Below are 20,344 nucleotides of genomic sequence, written 5' to 3'. Positions count from 1 at the left end.
CAGAGGGGCTCTTCAGTTTTGTTGTGATATGGACTTGGCAAATTATGTAATCAGCCCCCCTGAAATATTTGTTAACTAGCTCAATAGCTCACTTACCCCTCTTCTCTTCTTTCCCTGGGCCCTTCCTCAGTTCATCACCTTCATGCCTCTGGACAAGGCAGGCTTCTTCCTTCCCAAGCAGCCTGCTACGTGTCTGAATGTAGTTCTTCTTGGTACCTCGACAGTGGGCCTCCCAGCTGTCACCATCCAGCAGTCTGTTGGAAGTCAGACACTAGACTTAGGCAAATCAGAGTCTACCACTATTAATCCCAGAACATACCACATCTTCCAGTTCTGTCCAAACTTTGAACAATGAGACACGACATTGACCTCTTGAAAGCTCATACTTTGTTACTGTGCAGTCAAGTTATAAAAGGAAACCCCATAAAACAATCTTATGATGTTTTAATTAAGTTTAGATTTTGTCCACATTCCTGGTTCTCCTGGACCACATATAAGCTGTGGGTCATGGTTTGGATGCATTTGTAAAGTTTCAGTAACTTGACAAAAGATCTTTGGCTCCCTCCCTTTTAGCCATCTCTTTTCCAGCCTCAAACTACCCTGTCTCTCCTAAGACATGTCTCAAGCCCCATTCACTATACTCGCTATTACATATGGTGATGATACCCAAGATACACAGTCAAGTGTGGAACCTGAACAAGGCTCCAAGCCGAGTCTGACCCAATCACTTCTACCTGTCTCTGTAGTAGATTTCTGTTGGTGTCACTAGAGACTTCAATGTCTTATTTGGAAAGTGATTTAAGCCTTTTCAGTCTCTCTGATGGTAGGAAGAGAGGGTATTCATGTAGACATGACACCAGTGAGTTTGGGGACAGTGACCTGCTCATAAGGATATGGCAATCTATCTCCAAAGTCCAAGTTCTTGCTCCCACAGCCAAGACTATGCAGGAGCAGGAGCAAGACCCCAGTAACTCCTAAGGGGTATAGGCAGTTTTTGTAGTTACCTAACATTTGTTTTTAGAGAGGTGACAATGTGGTAAGCTACAAATATGCAGTCTTATCCTGTGTGGCCAAGAGGGATCAGCAATAACAGACATAAAACATAAATAAAAACTGTTGCAGGGTGGAGGGCTTCTAATGGGACTACTCTAATGTCAAATGTCTTCCCTTGCCCCTCCTCCTTCTTATCTAGACTCAGATGTGATGGTTGGAGGAAAAGTGTCCATCTATATATGTGAGGTAGCTTTGAGATGAGCAGAACAGATATTGCTGATTCAGATGTCTGGTTCACAAAGTGACCAAAGCAGTCTTAAACTAACGCCTGCAGTAAGCAGGGGTGGGGGTGAGGAGAGCCCTATATTGTAGAAGCCACATGATTTCTGTATCTTTATTTCTAGATGTAGACAAAGCCTTGCTGCTTCCAGCTTTACTATTTTATTTATATATAAATATATATACATATATATACGTATACACATATATACATATATACAGAGAGAGAGGGGAGGGGAAGGGGGAGGGGAAGGGGAGGGGGAGGGAGAGGGGGAGAGGGACTCTTGTAACCCTTGCAATCCAGGCTGGCCTCAATTTCTTTTTTCTGCATAGCAAAGATGGCCTTGACCTCCTGATCCTCACATCTCCACCCACCTACCCCTAAGTGCTGAAGTTGCAGGCTAAGCCACTGTGCTCAGATTTATGTCGTGATGCGAACAGAGCCCAGGTTTTCTTTTCTTTCTTTCTTTTTTTCTTTCTTTTTTTCTTTCTGTCTTTCTTTCTTTCTTTCTTTTTGTTTGTTTGTTTGTTTGTTTTTTCGAGACAGGGTTTCTCTGTATAGCCCTGGCTGTCCTGGAACTCACTTTGCAGACCAGGCTGGCCTCAAACTCAGAAATCTGCCTGCCTCTGCCTCCCAAGTGCTGGGATTAAAGACGTGTGCCACCACCCTCAGCAGGAGCCAGTGTTTCTAACAATTGAGCCACAACCTCAGTCCCCCTCCGGCTTTCTGACCACACTTCTTACCTCAAACGTCACCTAGTTCCCATCTACCTTAGGTGTGAGCACCAGTGGCCTTCCTCACACACAAACCTGATAATACTCCTCTGCCACCACAATGCTGTCAGTGGTTTTCCAACACTTCATGTTAGTCCATGTTCAATCCTGTGACAAATGACGGAGGGGCACATTCTAAGGGAAGGAAAATGTATTTTGCTCTTTTAGATTCAATCCATGGTGGCTTGACTGCATTGCCTCTGGGCCTGCATATAATGAGACAGACTATCCAACAGAAGAGCTCAGAGGAGCAGTACCCCTCATCTCCCGGCAGCCAGGAAGCAGGAAGAGTGGAAGGTTAGGTCATGGGCTGTGATGTACCTTTCAAAAGCATGCCCTTCTTGTGGATCGCCCTGGTGCTGTTTGTATTTTGGTGCTAATTCCTCTTCCCTAAGAATGACTTTAAGTGAACCTTCTCCCCATTTTAACTGGTAAAAGAGAGGCCAGAACTGGTGATTGGGCAATGGAAGAGAGGTGGAGCAAATAGGTTTTAGGGAACGAAGGAGAGAGAGGAGTGGGAAAAGAGAGAGAGAAGGGAAGACTGAAGAGGAGGAGGTGGAAGGAAATGGAGCAGAAGCACATGGCCTGGAGAAAACAGCAAGTTATAAAGAATCTCATAGCTGGGGAATATAGTAGTGTAGCGGTAGATCAGCCCAATCTAGGCACGCAGCTTGTATTCATACTAACTGAGCTGTGTTTTCCTTGCGCGGGCTTATTTGGGTTGGAGATTTACTGTAACATGCCCCCGGGAGTCTACTTCCTCCAGCAAAGCTTCATTACTTGGTAGCTTATGAATCCATCAAGGGATGAGCACACTGACTGAGCTAGAAACCTCATGCCCTAACACCTCTCAATAGAGCCATCAACTGGGAACTACGTCATGGCCTTTGCAGGAGCTGCTTCACATCCAAGCCATAATCCATCTCTAGATAACAACGAGTGTTCTTCTGCATGACACCTGGGATGCTTCACACTGAGGATACAATCTCGTGTCACCTACCCACCCACCCCGTTATCCAGTCACTCCATGCTTCTCAACATGCCAGTTCACACCCCTGTGAAGCCACGGTTGGTCTATTTAAAGGGTTTTCTGTGATTGACTCTTACTTGTCCTCCAACGCCTAACTGCATCCATCTCCCAAGAAGACTTCCCTATGGGCGTCAGGGAAAGTATCTCGTCCTGTGGGCTTGTCTATAAACCATATCTTAGATCACTTGCCACATTGCAGAAGAGTCCACCACTTTCTGGTCACTGTCCTAACCCCAACCCTTGAGTCAGGGACAAAACTGAAACCCTGAGTGAGTGTGTAGGTGGGTAGGTTAACAGATACATAGACCTTGGCCTCCAGGATTCAACATTGTTATCCATCATACGCTGGAGTTTCAAAAAAGAGCTAAATTGTAATATGGACTTAGGAAGTGGAGAAAGGGACACCCCCCTAGCTGATGGACTGCCTGGGTACATTCTGAAAGCTGGAACTAGAGCCATGTCAAGGTGCCAACATGGCACGGCCTGATACATCAAGGATGGAGCAACCCTACCCCACCCTTGCCATGGCTTCTTCTTATTGTCTCATACTAAGCCCAACACACACACACGCGCACACACACTTGCAGGGGAAACCACAGACCTGCTCCAAGGCACAGGAGAGCAGAGCAAGGTCTTTGTCCCTTTGGTGTCACTGTGAATAAAGACAGCTTCCAGTAGAAAAGGTTAACTTTTGCTCACTGAATTCTGTTAAACTTAAAACAACTGTTAGGGTGGAAGAGCCTGCTACAATAACATGGACAAGGTAAAGGGGAGGCTTATAACTGGACCTACAATAAAGCTGGTCCAGCTGTCTTTCAAAGCCACCCTGAGGAGCATGTAAAAGACACTGATGCCCTTTCTCTAGTAAACTTCACAACTCTACAGGCATTTACACCTCTATACAGAGAGTCCTGGTTTCCCTGTAACAGGTTGGATTGTGGGTAAGAATGGCTAAGAAAGCCTCTATCTGTTCTAGGAAAGGGACCACCTGGACCTCTCCAGAGGTAAGCAAGATAGGTTGAGATGGTAGAACAAGACTTACAAACCCCAGGCACTGGAGACAGACTCTGCAGGATGCACTCAGCCTTTCAGCACTTAGGGCGCTAAAAATAAACCTGCACTACTTGGCGGCCCCACCTGTGCTGTGATGTAAATTCTTCCTTCCAGGGCACAAAAAAGCAAGTTTGTTGTGGGTGTCAGGGTTAGAGGAATGCAGGAGAAAGCATCTCCACATCCATGGCAAATCCATATCAGGGCAGAGCAGCTCACAGCACAGAAGCCAGGAAACAGAGTCAGGAACCAGGTCTAGGTTTGCCCTTCAGAGACATGCAGCTCCCAGTAACTGACTTCCTCCTCTCGAGCCTGCATTCCACCCTCCAGCACCTCCAGATCCTCCACTCCAGTTGTGAATCCATCAGTGGCTTCATCTGCAGAAACACCCTCCCAGGCAGCTCCAGAGGTGTGCTCTCCTAATCTCCTAGGTGTCTCAGTCCAATTAACCTGACAGTCGAGATGAACTGGGAGTGGGAATATGGCTCCGTCTATAAAGTGCTTGCCATGCAAGCATGAAGACCTGTTCACCAAGTGGGTCTGCTGAGGTGGCTCATCAAGTCAAGGTGCCTGCCACCTAGCCCGATGGCCTTAGCTCAATCGCCAAGATCCACGTGGCAGAAGGAGAAAACAGATTCCCTTGGGTTGTCCTCTGAGCCCATGTATATATGCTGTGCACTGCTCACTTGCACACAAATAAATAAATAAATGGAATTTTAAAACGTTTACACACAGTGATTAACTACCACAGCAAATCACCAATGTAAGGAGAATCTAGCAGACATTTCCAGTTCCGATAGACTCCTAACAAAGCCAGCCTCCTCTCCTCCAGGGTGGGAAGAGTCTTGATTGGTTATTTTCTGGTCCTTATAGTATCTCTAGTCACAGATAGGGTCATGGTGGCCCAGAGAAGAGACATGTGCCAAGGTCACTCAGGAGCTAGCAAGAGACAGAGCTGGGACCGAGCCCACCTCCCTTCTTGGGCAGCTGCTCCTGGGAGGAGCCTAAGTACGGAGCAGCAAATTCCAGGGACTCCAAGGGGTTTGCTCAGCCCGCCTCCACAGAGTACCGGGAAGGCCAGGCCCTGGTGGCTGGCAGGGAATGCCAGGTCTCCTCTCGCGTGAGGCCAATGGCCTGCACAGCCCCCTTTAAGGAGCGTTCTGCCATCCAGTCTTAATTTTAGCTTGGAGGCGTGCCACCAGCAGCTTTAACTAGAGGCCGGCTGAAGTTATGCAGGACAGCTGTCAGCCGGCATGCTGGGTGGGGCCTATTTAGCCGGCAGTGGCACCAGTCTGGAGACCCTAAGCTTGGTCTTTCTGCCCCCAGGACTACCAACGATACCAGCCACAAGGCTCTGATCTCCTCCTGAAGGAGCCCCAGCCTCACAATGATGACCGAAGAGCACACGGATCTGGAAGCTCGGATCATCAAGGACATTCACTGCAAGGAGATAGACTTGGTGAACCGCGACCCCAAGAACATCAATGAGGACATTGTGAAGGTAGGCTCGGTGCCCAAGTGGGGCATCATGGTCCTCACACACTTGAAGTCAGCCTCCCCAAAATCCCCTGGATAGTGTCTTCTTCAAACCCCAGCAAACAGGCAAAGTTGTACAGGCCTTAGCAAGGCAAGAAGAAAACTTTAACCACCTTCATAATGGTGCTAAGGGGAAGACACCAAAAATGCCATCTTACTAGTAGCTCCAAGTGCCTGCCCTTGGCTCTGGCCCCAGGCCCCAGAGGAGTCACTGGGAAGATACAGAACCTGGGCCAAGTGGTTGCTTTGCTTTGCCAGCAGCACTTAGGCTGTCTCCATAGTGGGCTTGGGGTTAATCTGAGGCCAGCTTCATCAGTGGCCCCTCCAAGAGACACTAGCTGCCCCGCAGCAGTGCCTAGTATTTGTCTCTCAAGCAGAATGGGCCTTATAGGCCATCCTTCCTGTCCCTGCCTCCCTAGCTCCCTGCTTCACCCAAGGCCTAGTAGCCAGGACTAGGCAAAGGCCTCTCAGCAGGCACCCAGAAAAGAATACTTAAGTGCCTTGGGTCCCCATCACTCAATCTCTGTCTAAACTAAATGCCAGAGGAACCCCATCAGAGCAAAGTCCCAGCCACCAGCCTCAGAGTCCCCGGAGTAGCTGGGCATCCAGGCTAGTTACTGGGAATCACAGGCCAGAGCTGCCTGTGGAACTACAGGTGCAGTGTGGCCCCGATACAGTCACCCTGCACACTGTCAAACCATCCACAGCACCGCAGTCGCTCCTTCCAGCGGCTGAGCTCTGCATATAATTGTGAGGACTGTGCTCTCAGCATGACAGTCACTGTGGCTTAGTGTTACGTGTGTAGTTTTATAGGATTCGACTAGAGTCGTGCCCAGCTTACAGAAAAGCTAGGCAGACAGTATAGAGATGGCCGAAGTACCCACCTGCTATGAAATTTAAAGTTTTCTAGCAGTTACTTAAAAAAAAAAAGAAGAAAGAATCCAGTGATTGAAATTGATTTTTATGAGGCCAACAAGATGGCTCAGTGAGAAATGATGCCCACTGCCAATTCTAATAACCCTGAGTTCTAGCCCAGAACCTATGTGATAGAAAGAGAACAGACTCCCACAAGGCCTCTGACTTCCACACATGCACCATAGCACATCATGTACACACACACACACACACACACACACACACACACACACATACACACATACACACACACACTAATTTTTAAAAGAAATTAATTTTTATGTTTTCACTTAATTCTGTATCCAGAATTGTAGCATTCAACACCTAAGTCACATAAAAGGATACACATCTGTTTCTAGAACTCTGTATGTCTTATACCAAGGACACACCACTGTGTGGACTCCAGATTTTCCTCAGTAATACATGTTCCATACTTGGTTCATAAAATTTAACATTGAAAACTGATTCACATGTTCAGATTGTGCCGGACATTCTTACGTTTTTCCACAGTGGAACTGCGTCTCTCTTTTTATACTGTGATTATTGTGACACAGAATTTAGAGACGTGGCATCATGTGAGCCACAGATTTTAGCAACACAACCAAGACTTCATTCAAAGGCACAGCCAGAGCTGCCATCCTTCAAGACTGCCCCTCCTACCTGACTAAAACCCAACCTTCCATATGCCTGTCCACACCCGACACAAGCTGGTGCCACCTGTTTGCTCTGCCTGGTGACTCCCAATGCCACCCCCCCACAGAGCATACCCCTGTATTCTGAGCAGTAGTGCACACCTTTACTCTACCCAACTCAGACTCCAAGGCCACCACCCAATGTCACCTCCTCTAAAAAGCCTTCCCTGACTCCTCCAGATAGTCAACTGCTCCACATCTTGGAACCCCTTCACCAGGTCTGACCTAACTCACACCATTGTGTGTTGACATAGGTCACTAATGGTGGCGATGGAACTCCATGAGGTACACACAAAGCAAAATTTCCCAACTCCAAAATACTAGAGACCTGCAGCAGTCATGGTTTCCATAGAGTAGTCCAGCCAAACTGCCTGGTTTCAACTCCAGACTCCACCCAGAAGCAAAGACACTGGATATGTCACCTAAGCTTCTGAACCTCATTTCCCCCATGTGACATCAGTTCCAGTCACCTCCATCAGGTACATGAGCCCCAGGCATCCCTGGGCAGCAGAAATGCCCAGTTATGAATTGAAGGTTTATAAGACAGTCACCACTCCCAGGAAGTGTGTGGTTACCTGGGGCTGAGCAGAGCCCTCAAACAGCCTCACATCCAGAAGACTGGAAAACTGAGTCCTTGCTGGGTACCAGGGCTGGGGATAAGAAGCATAGGACAACACAATTTCTTAGGGATGCTGTGATGGGAACCAAGTGCAGAGGAAACTGACAAGGTTCTACTGATCCAAGAGGGAGCCAGACCCTAGGACCCCAAGAAAGAGGCAGTGGTAGTACTGTAGTGCCCAGTTCTCTGTCACTTCTCTGAGGAAGAAAAGTGTCCCCTCTGGCAGCCCTGATCCCCATACCAATATCTCCCAAAGACTAAATAAAAGGTGCACAATTAATTATGTTCAGAGGAAATTAGCTGGCATTGTTTGGACATTTTCTGCCTTAGGAAGTTCTCTGGCATTTCCTTCCCTTCATTTTTTAATGAGCCAGAAATGAAACATTTAGAAACGCATAAGAAGGATAATATCGGGACATAAATACCACACAGTTTCAGAGAGCTGACCGGCTGGGGGAGGGGTGGGTTCTCAGAACAAGACAGCTTTCTACTGCCTGGGTGTCTGTCATCACCTGGGAAAGAAAGGAGACAGAAGGCGTCAGGTGAGAGACAGAGATAAGACAGAGGTCAAGGCGAAGGCACAGAAGTCACTGAAGCATGCTAGGTCGCCTTGCCAGGGTGTTCTTACACGTCAACAGCGCCCTCCTGGGATGGGGTGAACAGCAAAGACAGAATCCGGGAAGCACCAGCTGCGGTCCCCAGGTCCCCAGCTAGGACACTAAGCTTGCTGAGTGTCTCGAAAAAATCCTTTTCCCTCTGTGAGCAGGAGTCCCTGGTATAGAAAGAAACCCGAGTGGGGACGAGGGACCTCGCTGCAGTCAGCTGCAGATTTCATGCATTAAAACACGAGGGAGGAAGGAGACAGAGCCACCAGCATAGGGAGGGGGTACTTCCTATAGGTGCTGCTCTCGAACCCGGCCTGGACAGTAAAAGTCACAGTGAAAATGAAGCCCATATACCCACTAAAGTAGTCTCTGACACTCGGGCCAGGCCTCTGGCTGAGTGGAGGCTTGAAAGATGGCCACTCAGGAACTGTTAAGAGGTTACCTCATTTCCTTCCTCACCCAACCCTGCTACTAGCATGAAAACCCCGCCCCATGTTACTGAGGACCAGCTGCATAACCGGCACCATGCTGCCTAGAGGGGATGCCAAGATCTGTGTGCCCACTGCATACCAGGCTTTGGGACTCTGAGCTCACTTGTGCATGTGCCCCATGCAAGGGCACCTCCTGATGACTCGGAGTGGAGATAATCTAGCACCCTCCCCCAGGCAAGCCTAGAAACCCCAGCCTGCCCCAGTCCCTGGAGTCATTTCTGAGAAGGCTCGCGGCTGACTCCAAGTCCCTCCCTCCCTGGCTTACACACGGGACCTTGCTCCTGAAGCTGCAACTTTCAGCTCCACAGAAAGGGAAGCAGACAGATGTACCTGAACTCTTCTCAGTTCATGGATTCCCCATGTACACCTGCCACAAAACACCCTCCGTCTTCCAATGGCACCTTCTGCTTGTCAGCAAAGCCAAGATGCATTTAGAGCAGCCAGCAGTCTATCCTTAAAGTCCTGCTTCCAGCTTTGGTGGAGCTGTGACACATGGCTGTGCAGTAATAAAGCTGACCTGATGCCTCTTCCTGGGGAGAGCCCGAGCCTTGCAGATGAGACTAGAATAAAGAGCTGGGCAGGAGAAGGTGCCAAATGCCATAAGTGGGTGTCAGAGGAAGTGTCCTGGAGGTTAGGGGCGAGAGGGGACTTGTGCCTGAGAAAATCAGGAGCTGTCTTCCTGCCCAAATGATACCCAAGGTGCACTTTTTAAAATGAGATGAAATGAGGACCAGGCATTCTAAAAACAGGAAGTGGAATGAGCAATTATATGGAATCTTTTCACAGTTCTGGGAAGAATACAGGATGGAGTTGATAACTGTGAGGAGCAGGTGCCACCATCACCCCTTCCTGTGTGCACAGCAGGCATTACTAATGGATCATAGTACTCTTCTAGGAAGCCAAGCCCCATCATCTAGTTAGAGTTGGTACCACAAATAGAACCTCTTCGCTACTCTGGCTGCTGGAGAATACAGAACTAACTGTCCCTTGAAGAAAGCACAGAACACCCAAAAGAAAGTGTGCCGGTGAGAATGCAGAAAGGGCAGGCAGACAAGGCAGAGCGAATCATAGTTCATCTGATCCTTACTGGAAGCTCCTTTATCTCCCTCCATAAACTACTTCTCAAAACGGCTATGTGGGCCCTGGGGTGACGGCTCAGTCAGAAGAGTGCTTTCTGCACACACATAAGGACCTGAGCTTAGCTCCCTCAGAACCCATATAAAAACCCAGGCAGGGCTGGTGTATACTGTAACACCAGCCCGGGGACTGGGGGAGGTAAAATATCCCTGAGCCTTGCAGACTAACTGGGCTAGCTGAATAGATGAGTTCCAGGCTTGGTGAGAGGCAGTGTTGGAAAAGTAATGTGTAGAAGTGACTGAGTAATTCAATGTTGGCCCCACACCTCCATGCACACATATGTGCACATGTGTGTGGGCACATGCCTGTACACATGTGCATGTGTACCCACATATACACACATACCCATGAACACACACAGGCTATGGAATTAATATAGAGATATTCTCACCTGGTGATGCTATGTTTGTCCAGACCTTTCAAAATGTGGTCTCCTTTGCGGGGTTTAGCTTGCTAAAATGTGGTTTCATGTGTTTTGTCATTATAAGAAGTCTTTATGCAACCAAAGTAGAGAGGGTCTTGTCCTTCAGGTCTGAACATCAGCAAACGAGTCCTGCAGCCTCTAGGAAGTGAACCTGGGATCAAGGGTGCCTTCCCCAGTGACATGCTTTTATCATGCAGCCCATCACCCACCTACCCCCAGCAGTTCTGTGGCTTTGTGGAGCTGGCTGAGTGGTTCTACTGTCTCTGGGGACATCCCCTGCAGCTTCAGTCAGATGGTAGCCTAGGGCTGACATCACTTGGGGACTCTTCTGGGCTAGATCATTCAAGAAGGTATTCTGCTATTCTAGGACACAGGTAGAGACAGAGGACAGGACTCAGTGGGGATGCTGGCATGGCTAAGCTTCCATCTCAGAGTTTCAGGGCTGTTTCTAGAGAGAGGTTGTAACACACTTAGTACCACTCTAGAGCAAGGTATAAGAGTAAATTTCAAAAACCAGTAACTCTGCCAGGAGTCCCTAAAGCAGAAGGTGACAGGACTTCCTGGTGCTTAGTCTGTAGCTGGCCCAATGCTTTCTCTGTCACATTCTGATGGTTAAAATGAGTCACATGGCAACCTCAGACTTGAAATGGGACAAGACCACCCACGGTCATAGATACAAAGAGGTGTGACTCACTGAAGGTTATTTGGGGAGACTCGCTAGCCAGCAGCCAGAAGCGAGTACATGGTCTCAGACTCCAGCCAAGTCATTTCCATCTCTCCCCACCCTACCAGTGCCATCTTCACCAAAGGCACTAGCTGAGAGGGCAAGAGAGATGCCAGGAAGAAGCCAGCAAGAGGCTAAGTGCCAAAATGCACTGGGAAGACAGTGAGGCCCTGCTAGGAGGTTCCAGTCTCACTTCCTGTGGCCTTGTTTTCCAGGGCTTCTTCCCTGGTCCTTTACACAAACGCAAGTCCCTTTGTGCTCCAGCAAGGGTTCTCCAGGTAGCCCTGTAGGATACTTTCTGTCCAAACTACTAGTAATACCTGGTCACCTCCTTCTGAGATTCAGCTCCTGCTGGCATACCTGGCTATAGGGAGTGGAGAAAGCCTGGATTAGAAGTTCTGACTGACTGTTGACATAGGCTCAAGCCCATGGAGTCTACTCCCCAGGGGATGGGGGGGGGGGAATCATAGGTAAATGGCAAACTCTCCTCTTCTGGTCTGTATGTAGTTGTTGATTAACATGTGTAGAAAATGTCCACATAGCTTTCTTCCCCTGGACATTTCCAGCCTGAAGGCTGCTCACCCACAGGGACTGCTCCTATAAAGATTAGCTAAATCTGCCTCCTTGGTCTATTCTATACCATAAACCCTGCCTCCTTGTTTAGCTGTATGCAACAGCCCCACCTCTCTGTTTAACTCTGCATGCTACACATGCTAAGCTTCTGGGGTACTGTGTTTTCTCCATCAGAGAGTCCAGAACACCTGATCCCAGCTTTCTGTCTGTGTCTATCTGTGTTTGTCTTTTTTCCCTTCCTTTACTGGCTCAGTCAGGTCCATCCCAGAAGCAGTGCTGGACAAGGCACCTGGCCCATGTGGTGACCCTGGGCAAGAAGCATGCAGACTCCTCTTGAGTTGAGTCACAGGCTTTACTGTCTATCTAGCTTGAATTCCACTATGCTTGGCCTTTATATACCTTATGAAACGACTAGTATAAGATGTATAGGCAGAGATGATCTAAAGGGTCCAAATGCATTATGAGTTTTACCATGGTCACCCCAGATCATACAGAAATCTGCTAATATTGTTTCTAACAAAAGAAAGAAACCTCATCCATCTTGTTAAACTGTCTTTACAGCCATCATCTCATTTTAATTCGTAATTTTATGCATCAGTGCTTTTCAGACTGTGTGGGCAATGGTCACTCTGACCGAGATTATTCCAGTCTATTGTAACAGTTATACTTTTGTAAATCATAGTAAAAATTATCAGAGAAATGAAAAGAGTATATAGTATAAATCCCCATTAATATTATTATTCAGTAGTCATACATGACTGCATCGAGTTGCTATGACCATTTCTAACACCAATTCAGCTTCTGTACTGACCTTCTGGGACTGAATGGCCCACCCTTTACATAGCATGACAGCAGTCCAGGATACCAGGATCCAGCCATGCTAAGGTTTTTGCTCCTGTCTTTAGACACCAACACTGAAGCTATGCTGAGAACCATGTCTCCATCCTCTCTCTGCAGAGTTCAACACAACAAATAGCTAGAGGAAAAGCATAGCACCTTGAATCACACAGTAGCTCATCAGCCAAGTGGACGCTGGAAGCCTCACACCACCTCCTATACTCCTAGATATCTTATCTGAATTATCCCAACCCTGGATGACCAAGGACTGAATAGTGTGGAATTCTGGGTGGAGGCAGACTTTGGATGCAGGAGTAGGTGCTGTCCTCCCACCTCATTTCCAGGCAACCCAATGGTCCTGCACCTTGCCAGCCTTCTCAGTGACTGCAGGGACGGTGCAGACCTGTGCCAATGAAACAACTGGCTTTCTTGTTGCTCCCAAAATAACTATGTCAGAGAAGACACAGGCTGAAAGAGTGCCATCTTCACTCCCCACCCTCCAGCTACATAAGTCACTCTGAGACTTTCTCAGCCCAAACCCTCCAAGAAAAATCCTTCTCCCTCCCACTGCTAGAGAGGAAAGGAATTCAATGTGCTTGATGCACTCCAGGGCCACCTAGACCTGCTGAGTGACTCTCACGGATGGCTTTGATGAATGGCTCTCCGAGCCAGAATTTGTGGTCAGAGTGCTCTCAGGTCTCAGATTCAATTTAGGGGAGCAGCTACCTCCTCCCTGCGCAGCCCCACTCTCCAACAGCATGTTGCTGCTTCAAAGAAAAGAAACCAGTTGCCACACATTCACCTCTCAAAGATGATCCCAGGAAATAACTCAAGTTTGGGTGCCAATAATTTCTGAGAAGAAATGGTAATTCAAAAACAAAAAAAAAACAACAAAAATCCTCATAGAAGGGACAAGCATCATAAGCAGGAAAGAAAGAATTCATCCATTGTCAGCTGTCACTGAGAGGTCCACACCGTGTGAGGAGGTGCCCTGGAGAGTTCTTCTATTCATCATCTAGAGTGTTAGCAGAAGTTCCAGGACATATTGTATAAGACTTTAAGAGCATTTGAACAAGTACTTATCATTAACGAGTACCTACCATGTGGCAGGTATTGAGTACTGAGCACTGGGTGCTCAGTAAGTATTTGTTTCTGTGGATGAACATATGAATAATGGATAGAGAAGAAGAGGGGAGAATAGGTAGGTGAGGATATGGATAGACAAACAGGAAATGAATGAATAGATAAGAGATAGAGGGGTGGGTAGATGGGTATGGGTCAAAGATGGGAGAATGGGTAGGAAAATGGGTAGTTAGATAAATAGATGATAGCAGTGGACAAATAGATGATAGATAGATGATAGGTATATAGATGAAAGATAAACAGATAGATGATAAATAGATGATAGATAGATAGATAGATAGATAGATAGATAGATAGATAGATAGATAGATAGATGAAAAATGAATAGATGATATCTTACTGAAGATTGATAGATGGGTAGATAAATGGGTAGAAGAAGGAATGAGTGGGTAGGTAAATAGATGGTTAGACAAATGCATGAATTATTAGAAAAATATATGACTAGCTACATGGGTAAATAAATGGATAGAAAGGGAGATGAACTGATAATGTATGGGTAGATAAAAAAATAGATGGTGAGACATACATGGGTCATGAGTAAATAGAAGAAAAAAATTATCTCTGCTCTTTATACCAATAAAAAATGCTAACCACTTTTTTCTAGCATTTTTCTCTTTTTACTTAAAAGTAGATTTTTTTCAAACAATATGTTTTAATCAGTTTTTCCTTTCCCACCTCCTCCCAGATCCTTCCTACCTCCCCACCACCACCATTAGAAAATAAGCAGGCAACTAAAGAAAAGCAGAATAGGGCAAAACACACACACACACACACCAAAAGAGCCAAGGAAAAAAATCACAAGGGCACAAAAAGCACATACAGACACAGACATACGCACGTGTGCACACAAGAGGCCCATAAAAATGCCAAGTAGGAAACCATACTATCTAAGTGTCTTTGTCAGGGTTTCTACTGCTGCAGTGAAACACCATGACCAAAAAGCAAGTTGGGGAAGAAAGGGTTTGTTTGGTTTATATTTCCACATCACTGTTCATCATCAAAGGAAGTCAGGGTGGGAACTCAAGCAGGGCTAGAACCTGGGGGCAGGAGCTGATGCAGAGACCTTGAGAAGGGCTGCTTACTGACTTGCTCCTCGTGGTTTCTCAGCCAGCTTTGTTATAGAACCCAGGACCATGAGCCCAGGGATGGCACCGCCCAAAATGTGTTGGGCCCTCTCCACCCATCAATCACTAATTAAGAAAGTACCTTACAGGTGTGCCTACAACCCAATCTTATATAAGCATTTCCTTAATTGAGGCTCCTTCCTCTCAGATAACCTTAGCTTATGTAAAGTTGATACAACAATTCACCACTATAAGTAAAAGACCTGTAATGTTTAAAAAAATAGACAAATAAATCCTTCAGGAGAACTATGAGTTCATTTTCTGTGGTGCTCCACTGCCGGCCATGGAACCTGACCTTCTGTGACTTACACACCTCCTGAAGCTGTCTTGGAGAGAACTAACATTTCCTTTGCCAGTGGCTGTCATTTGGAGATAGCTCATGGGTTAGAGATGGGGCTTGTGTCTACTTCTCCTCTCAGAACTGGGACCCCATCTGGCTTAGACCCTATAGGCCCTATGTATGGTGCCACAGTCTCTATGAGTTCTTACGAGCCTCAGTCCTGCTGTGTGTAGAAGGCCTTGTTTCCTTGGTGTCTTCCATCCCCTAGGGCTCTTACAATTTTTCCCGCCTCTTCTGCAAAGTTCTCTGAGCCCTTAGAGGAGGGATTTGACAATGACATCCCATTTAAGACTGAGTGTTCCAAAGTCCCTCACTGTGGACATTTTTGAGTTATGTGTCTCTGTGTTTCTTCCCATCTGCTGCAGGGAGAAGCGTCTCTGAGGATGGCTGAGTAGAACTGCTGGTCGATAGTATAGCAGAATGCTGTTAGGAGTCAATTTATTACTAAATTCCTCTAGCAGAACAGTAGTATTGCTTTCCCTCTGGTCTCAGGTTTTGGCCCCCAGAGTAGTGGGAGAGATGAACTCCACTTCATGGAGTGAACCTTCAATCCAATCAGATAGTAATTGGTTACTCCCACAACTTTTGTGCCACTACGACATCAGCATAGTATGCCGACAGGTCACCATAGTAGATCACAGAGTTTGTCATTGGATTGGAGTTTACCCTTCTCCTCTGGTAGCATGCAGAGTAGCTTCCAGTGTCGTGAACAATACCCAGCAGTGGTGAGGGCTCTAGGTAGGCGGCAGCCTTGCCATCAGTTTGTGTAGCACAACCAATAGCCTTGGCAATAGCCTAAGTTGTATGGGTGTTCCCTTAAGCCCCCTTTGACCAACAACTGAGTTAGATGTAACCCATTCCAGTCATTGGATGTTTCATTTGGTGACAAGAGATGTCTAATTTGGAATTTGTTTCCCCCATTGTTTGATGGTTCCATTTGAATGTCTTTCGTATATGTACATATGTTAATAAGTTTCTACTGTAGTAGGTTTCTATATGACCCTTCAAATAGCCCTTTAGTTTTAGCTACCCCTCCCCGTACTTCCTTCCTTACCCTACCCTTCTTCCCTCATTATCTCTAATAAGATTAATGATTCCCTCATTAATCTTCCCATTCCAGTCCCCTCCCATCACCAGTCCACAACTATATTCTATTTCCTCTTCCTCAGGAGTTCCTTCCTTCCCCCGCTCCCGAGTCCCTTACTCTATACCTAACCTCTTTGGTTGACCAATTCCATTTTAAAGAGGAGGGAACAAATCGCACCGAGGTTAAAAGACATGCCAAACCCACCCATCTGGTCAGCAGCTGTGCTGACATGCAAGCTCTCCTTTGGACTCTAGCTTTCTAGGTTTTTGTTCCTGGTGGGTGGCTTGCTTGTTTGTTCATTTGTTTGTTTGAGACAGGATCTCACACTATAGACAGACTGACCTGCCTCTCACTATGTGGTGCAGGCTTTCATCAAACTAAGAGCAACCTTCCTGTATAGGCCTCCCTGGGATGGCATTATAGGCGTGGCTCGCTCTCTATTGAGGAACGTACTCTACTACAGACTCCCCCTCCAGCAACAGCTGTTCAGTCAGTTTCTGTATATCAAGTACACAAGACATCCAACTTAAGAAGAGTGCAGGTTGCTTTGGGCTCACAGTTTTGGAAGTCTCAGTCCATGACAGAGGGCCCCATTGCTTTGAATCTATGATGAGACAGTTCATTGTGGCTGAAAACACATGTTGGAGGAAGGCATTCACCTCATGGCAGGGAAGTGAAAGAGAAAGAGGAAGGCACCTATGTGGTCTAACAACCTTCCACTAGATGCCTAAAAAAGGGTCCTTTGGTCTCCCAGTAGTGCCTCCCTGGGGACCAAGGCACTGTTCTATTAGAGGACATTTCAGATCCAAACTCTAGCAGCATCTATCCACTCCTAACCCTGCCATTAAGGGTTCTGAGTATTTCCATGTCTCAATTCACTCAATCCTCTGACAACACCTACAAAACAGGGCAAGAAAAATGCAACCCAGAAAAACCTCAATAACCTGCTTGGGTTATCCAGCCAGTAAGTAGCCACTCAGAGTCCAAAGCACAGCAGTGACTTTAAAGCCAAGCACAAACAGGAAAACTATGTCAAATACAGGAAGTTGCTGAAATAAAGGAGGCAATCTGGGCTACAGTGATTCATGACCCACGGCTCTGGGTGGGTGTAAAGATAAAGAACTAGGACTCTGTCTTGAAATAGGTTTTTCTGCCTACCAAGGGGTAGATCTCACTGGGAGTCATCACCTTCGCTGAGGGATGCAGCATAGCCTTGGGATCCCACCGCAGTTAGGGTAGCAGGAAGACCGTGGAGTAGTCACGATGCCTGGATTGAGCCTGGTCCTGGTCCAGGCTAGAGCTCCTACCTCTGAGCCCACATATCCTGTGAGTTGAGCTGTCCCCTTCTGGCTCCTGCAGGTAGATTTTGAAGACGTGATTGCGGAGCCTGAGGGCACCTACAGCTTCGACGGTGTATGGAAGGTGAGCTTCACCACGTTCACCGTCTCCAAGTACTGGTGCTACCGCCTGCTGTCTACACTGCTGGGTGTTCCACTGGCCCTGCTCTGGGGATTCCTGTTCGCCTGTATCTCCTTCTGCCACATCTGGGCCGTGGTGCCCTGCATTAAGAGCTACCTGATCGAGATCCAGTGCATCAGCCACATCTACTCACTGTGTATCCGCACCTTCTGCAACCCGCTCTTCGCTGCGTTGGGCCAGGTCTGCAGCAACATTAAGGTGGTGCTGCGAAGGGAAGGCTAAAGTGAGGCTGGGCTGTGGGGAAGGCTGGGCAGGGGGAACAAAGGTCAGGTGAGCATACCTGGCTCTGCTCCACATGGGCTGCTGGAGAGCTCATCCTTTTGAGGTTCCTCTCAATTCCACCTCAAGATGGGAATACTTGGTGCCTGAGGAGCCAGAAGGAAAAGACAGCCCAGTGTGGAAACACGGGCACCCCTGCTCCGCTCAGCCTCCCATGAACCCCAGCGGCCCTGCCTGAGCGGAGGGTTCCTTAAGAGGCAGCTAGCGCAAGGCTTTGCGTTCACATGTACTGTAATAGCCAGTCTTCTAGAGGTGTGACTCGTCTCCTCATGCTAGGGAGAGCAAGTGGTGACTGCTGGCATTGAGGAAGGTGCTGCAATAAAGGGTTTTGGCTGCACCAGGGAACACTATGCTTTGTTTGCGTCTGTACAGTGGTTGTGTGTCCCCCTCTAGTTCTGAAACCCAGAAGATTCAGTTGGTCCTCTGGGCAAATTGAAAACCAGAACGAAGTTTTGTTTCCTTCAGGAGTCTGCTCCCTTGCTGGGCATAAACAGGATCTCCCATACAAGGAGATTATTTTCAAATGACTTCTGCTGTCCCTGAGGCAGACGAGGAGTACCGAGGGCAGGTGAGCATCTCTGGGCACTGCTGAAAATAGACCCCAACTTCAGGCCACTAGGAATCCCCACTCTGGTTCAGACACTGAGACGGGAACACACTGGGCCTTGCCACTTGGCTTATGCGCGCACCATCAGCCCTAAAAAATGTCACGAGTGCAGGAGGCTCAGGGTATGTACATCTGAGTTAGCTGCGAAAATAACAGTAACAATGTGAACTTGCCACACCCACTTCCACTCCAGAAATATACACAGCACACCTCAGCAACCCAGCGCTCAGATTGCTTTCCTTACATTCTGTCTTGGGAACCTGGTCCCTTCAAGGTGATACTAAACGTTTCCAAATTTCCAGCTAGACCACAGCACGTGGTGCAGTTGGCAAATCCATCAGGGGTTTCGGTTCAAGATCATTGTGTCTTTCCTCAAACAAATGAGCACACCTAGGACTCCAGAGAATAATACCAGGTCCCCCTCTTGCCCCCGCCACAGCCCATGAAGCTGTCATCAGCAGCAGGTGATCCCAGAGCCTACCAGGAAACTAATATAAGATGCCACCATTCTGGGAGGGCGGAGGAAAAAGGCAATGAAATCTACAGAAAAAAAATGTTTATTAAGTGCACCATTTATGGAGCAGCAGCTGGTAAAGCAGGCATTTCAGAATTGGCTGTGTCAATCATCAGACGCAGGGGACACTGGGCACCACATGAGTGTCCATGAAATCACATTATCAAGGAGTTCACACTGTGTGCTGAGGGGCATCTCATTGCAATTGAATACCAAAGGTACATGCTGAAAGCCGGGACCATCAGCTGGCAGCCTACATTGACATCCTCCTGTGCTCTCTGAAGTGATGGCTCAGATTTGTCCCAAAAGGAGACCACAGAGTTTTAAATGCAGACTCTTTTCTGGCAGGGCCTAGGTGACTCTCACAGTTTGCACACTGACTCTTCATGGTCAGAACAACGAAACATTCCAGAACATTCAGCACACTCCAGTTTAATACAACTTTCAACCCTGCACATGGATTGTAAACAGGCCGGAAAATGGAAGGGGCATTGGGGATGTCAGGTGCGGAATCTGAGGAAGGAGAACACAGGCCACAGGACTGGGAGGGGGTGTTTTGAACCCCTAGAGATCCTCAGCTTTCGTTGGGGAGATAACAATTGAAAGAAATGATTAAAAAAATTTTTTCCTGTGCGATTAGGACAGTATGGTGCCAATACAATGTTGCTGGTGAAGTCAACTGTCACTTATGTCACAGATACGGGTGTCAGGACAAGACCCAAGGTACCAGCTAGAGCTTTCATGGAGACTGACAAGAGCAGGTTTCTATGCCCTCTGGGGCTCTCCGGAACACTGTGTGCATGGTCAGAATATCTGAGTCACTCCTTCCCTTGACCCCTAGTGACACCTTTTGGCCCTAAGGATAGGAACTTCTCTGTGGATAGCAGGGAATCAGAGCATCTGCAAGACACAGATGCTAACAGGCTACTGCCATGCCTGCCATCACCCAGGCGAGCAGGATGGTCTAGGACATAGGCAGAAAGCCTAAAGCAGAATCGTGCTAGCTTCTCAAAGAGCTGGGACAAGCTGGTGTGACACTGTATGTATGATGGTTAATGTCCCTAGGTCCAAAAATGACAATGCCTCCTATCT

At 47.5% G+C, this 20,344-nt stretch overlaps 1 protein-coding gene across 1 annotated transcript; it reads left to right on the top strand.

Annotated features, from left to right (window-relative positions):
- Window positions 1-5,246: 5,246 nt before the first annotated feature.
- Cav3 (caveolin 3) lies at window positions 5,247-18,467 on the top strand. The gene is made up of 2 exons (XM_021165712.2): window positions 5,247-5,627; window positions 17,733-18,467. The coding sequence occupies exons 1-2, from the start codon at window positions 5,514-5,516 to the stop codon at window positions 18,072-18,074; spliced, it is 456 nt and encodes a 151-aa protein (XP_021021371.1). The 5' UTR covers window positions 5,247-5,513; the 3' UTR covers window positions 18,075-18,467.
- Window positions 18,468-20,344: the final 1,877 nt, after the last annotated feature.

This window comes from Mus caroli, unplaced genomic scaffold (genome assembly GCF_978045245.1).
Source record: "Mus caroli unplaced genomic scaffold, Mus_caroli_1 scaffold_7, whole genome shotgun sequence".
Classification (NCBI taxonomy): Eukaryota; Metazoa; Chordata; class Mammalia; order Rodentia; family Muridae; genus Mus; species Mus caroli.
Note: the sequence above shows the minus strand (reverse complement) of the source record. Positions and strands in the feature narration are given on the sequence as shown.

Coding starts and splice junctions, on each gene's coding strand:
- Cav3 (XM_021165712.2), top strand. CDS start 5,514: ATGATGACCGAAGAGCACACGGATCTGGAAGCTCGGATCATCAAGGAC. Junction 5,628..17,732: donor TCAATGAGGACATTGTGAAG/GTAGGCTCGGTG, acceptor TGGCTCCTGCAG/GTAGATTTTGAAGACGTGAT.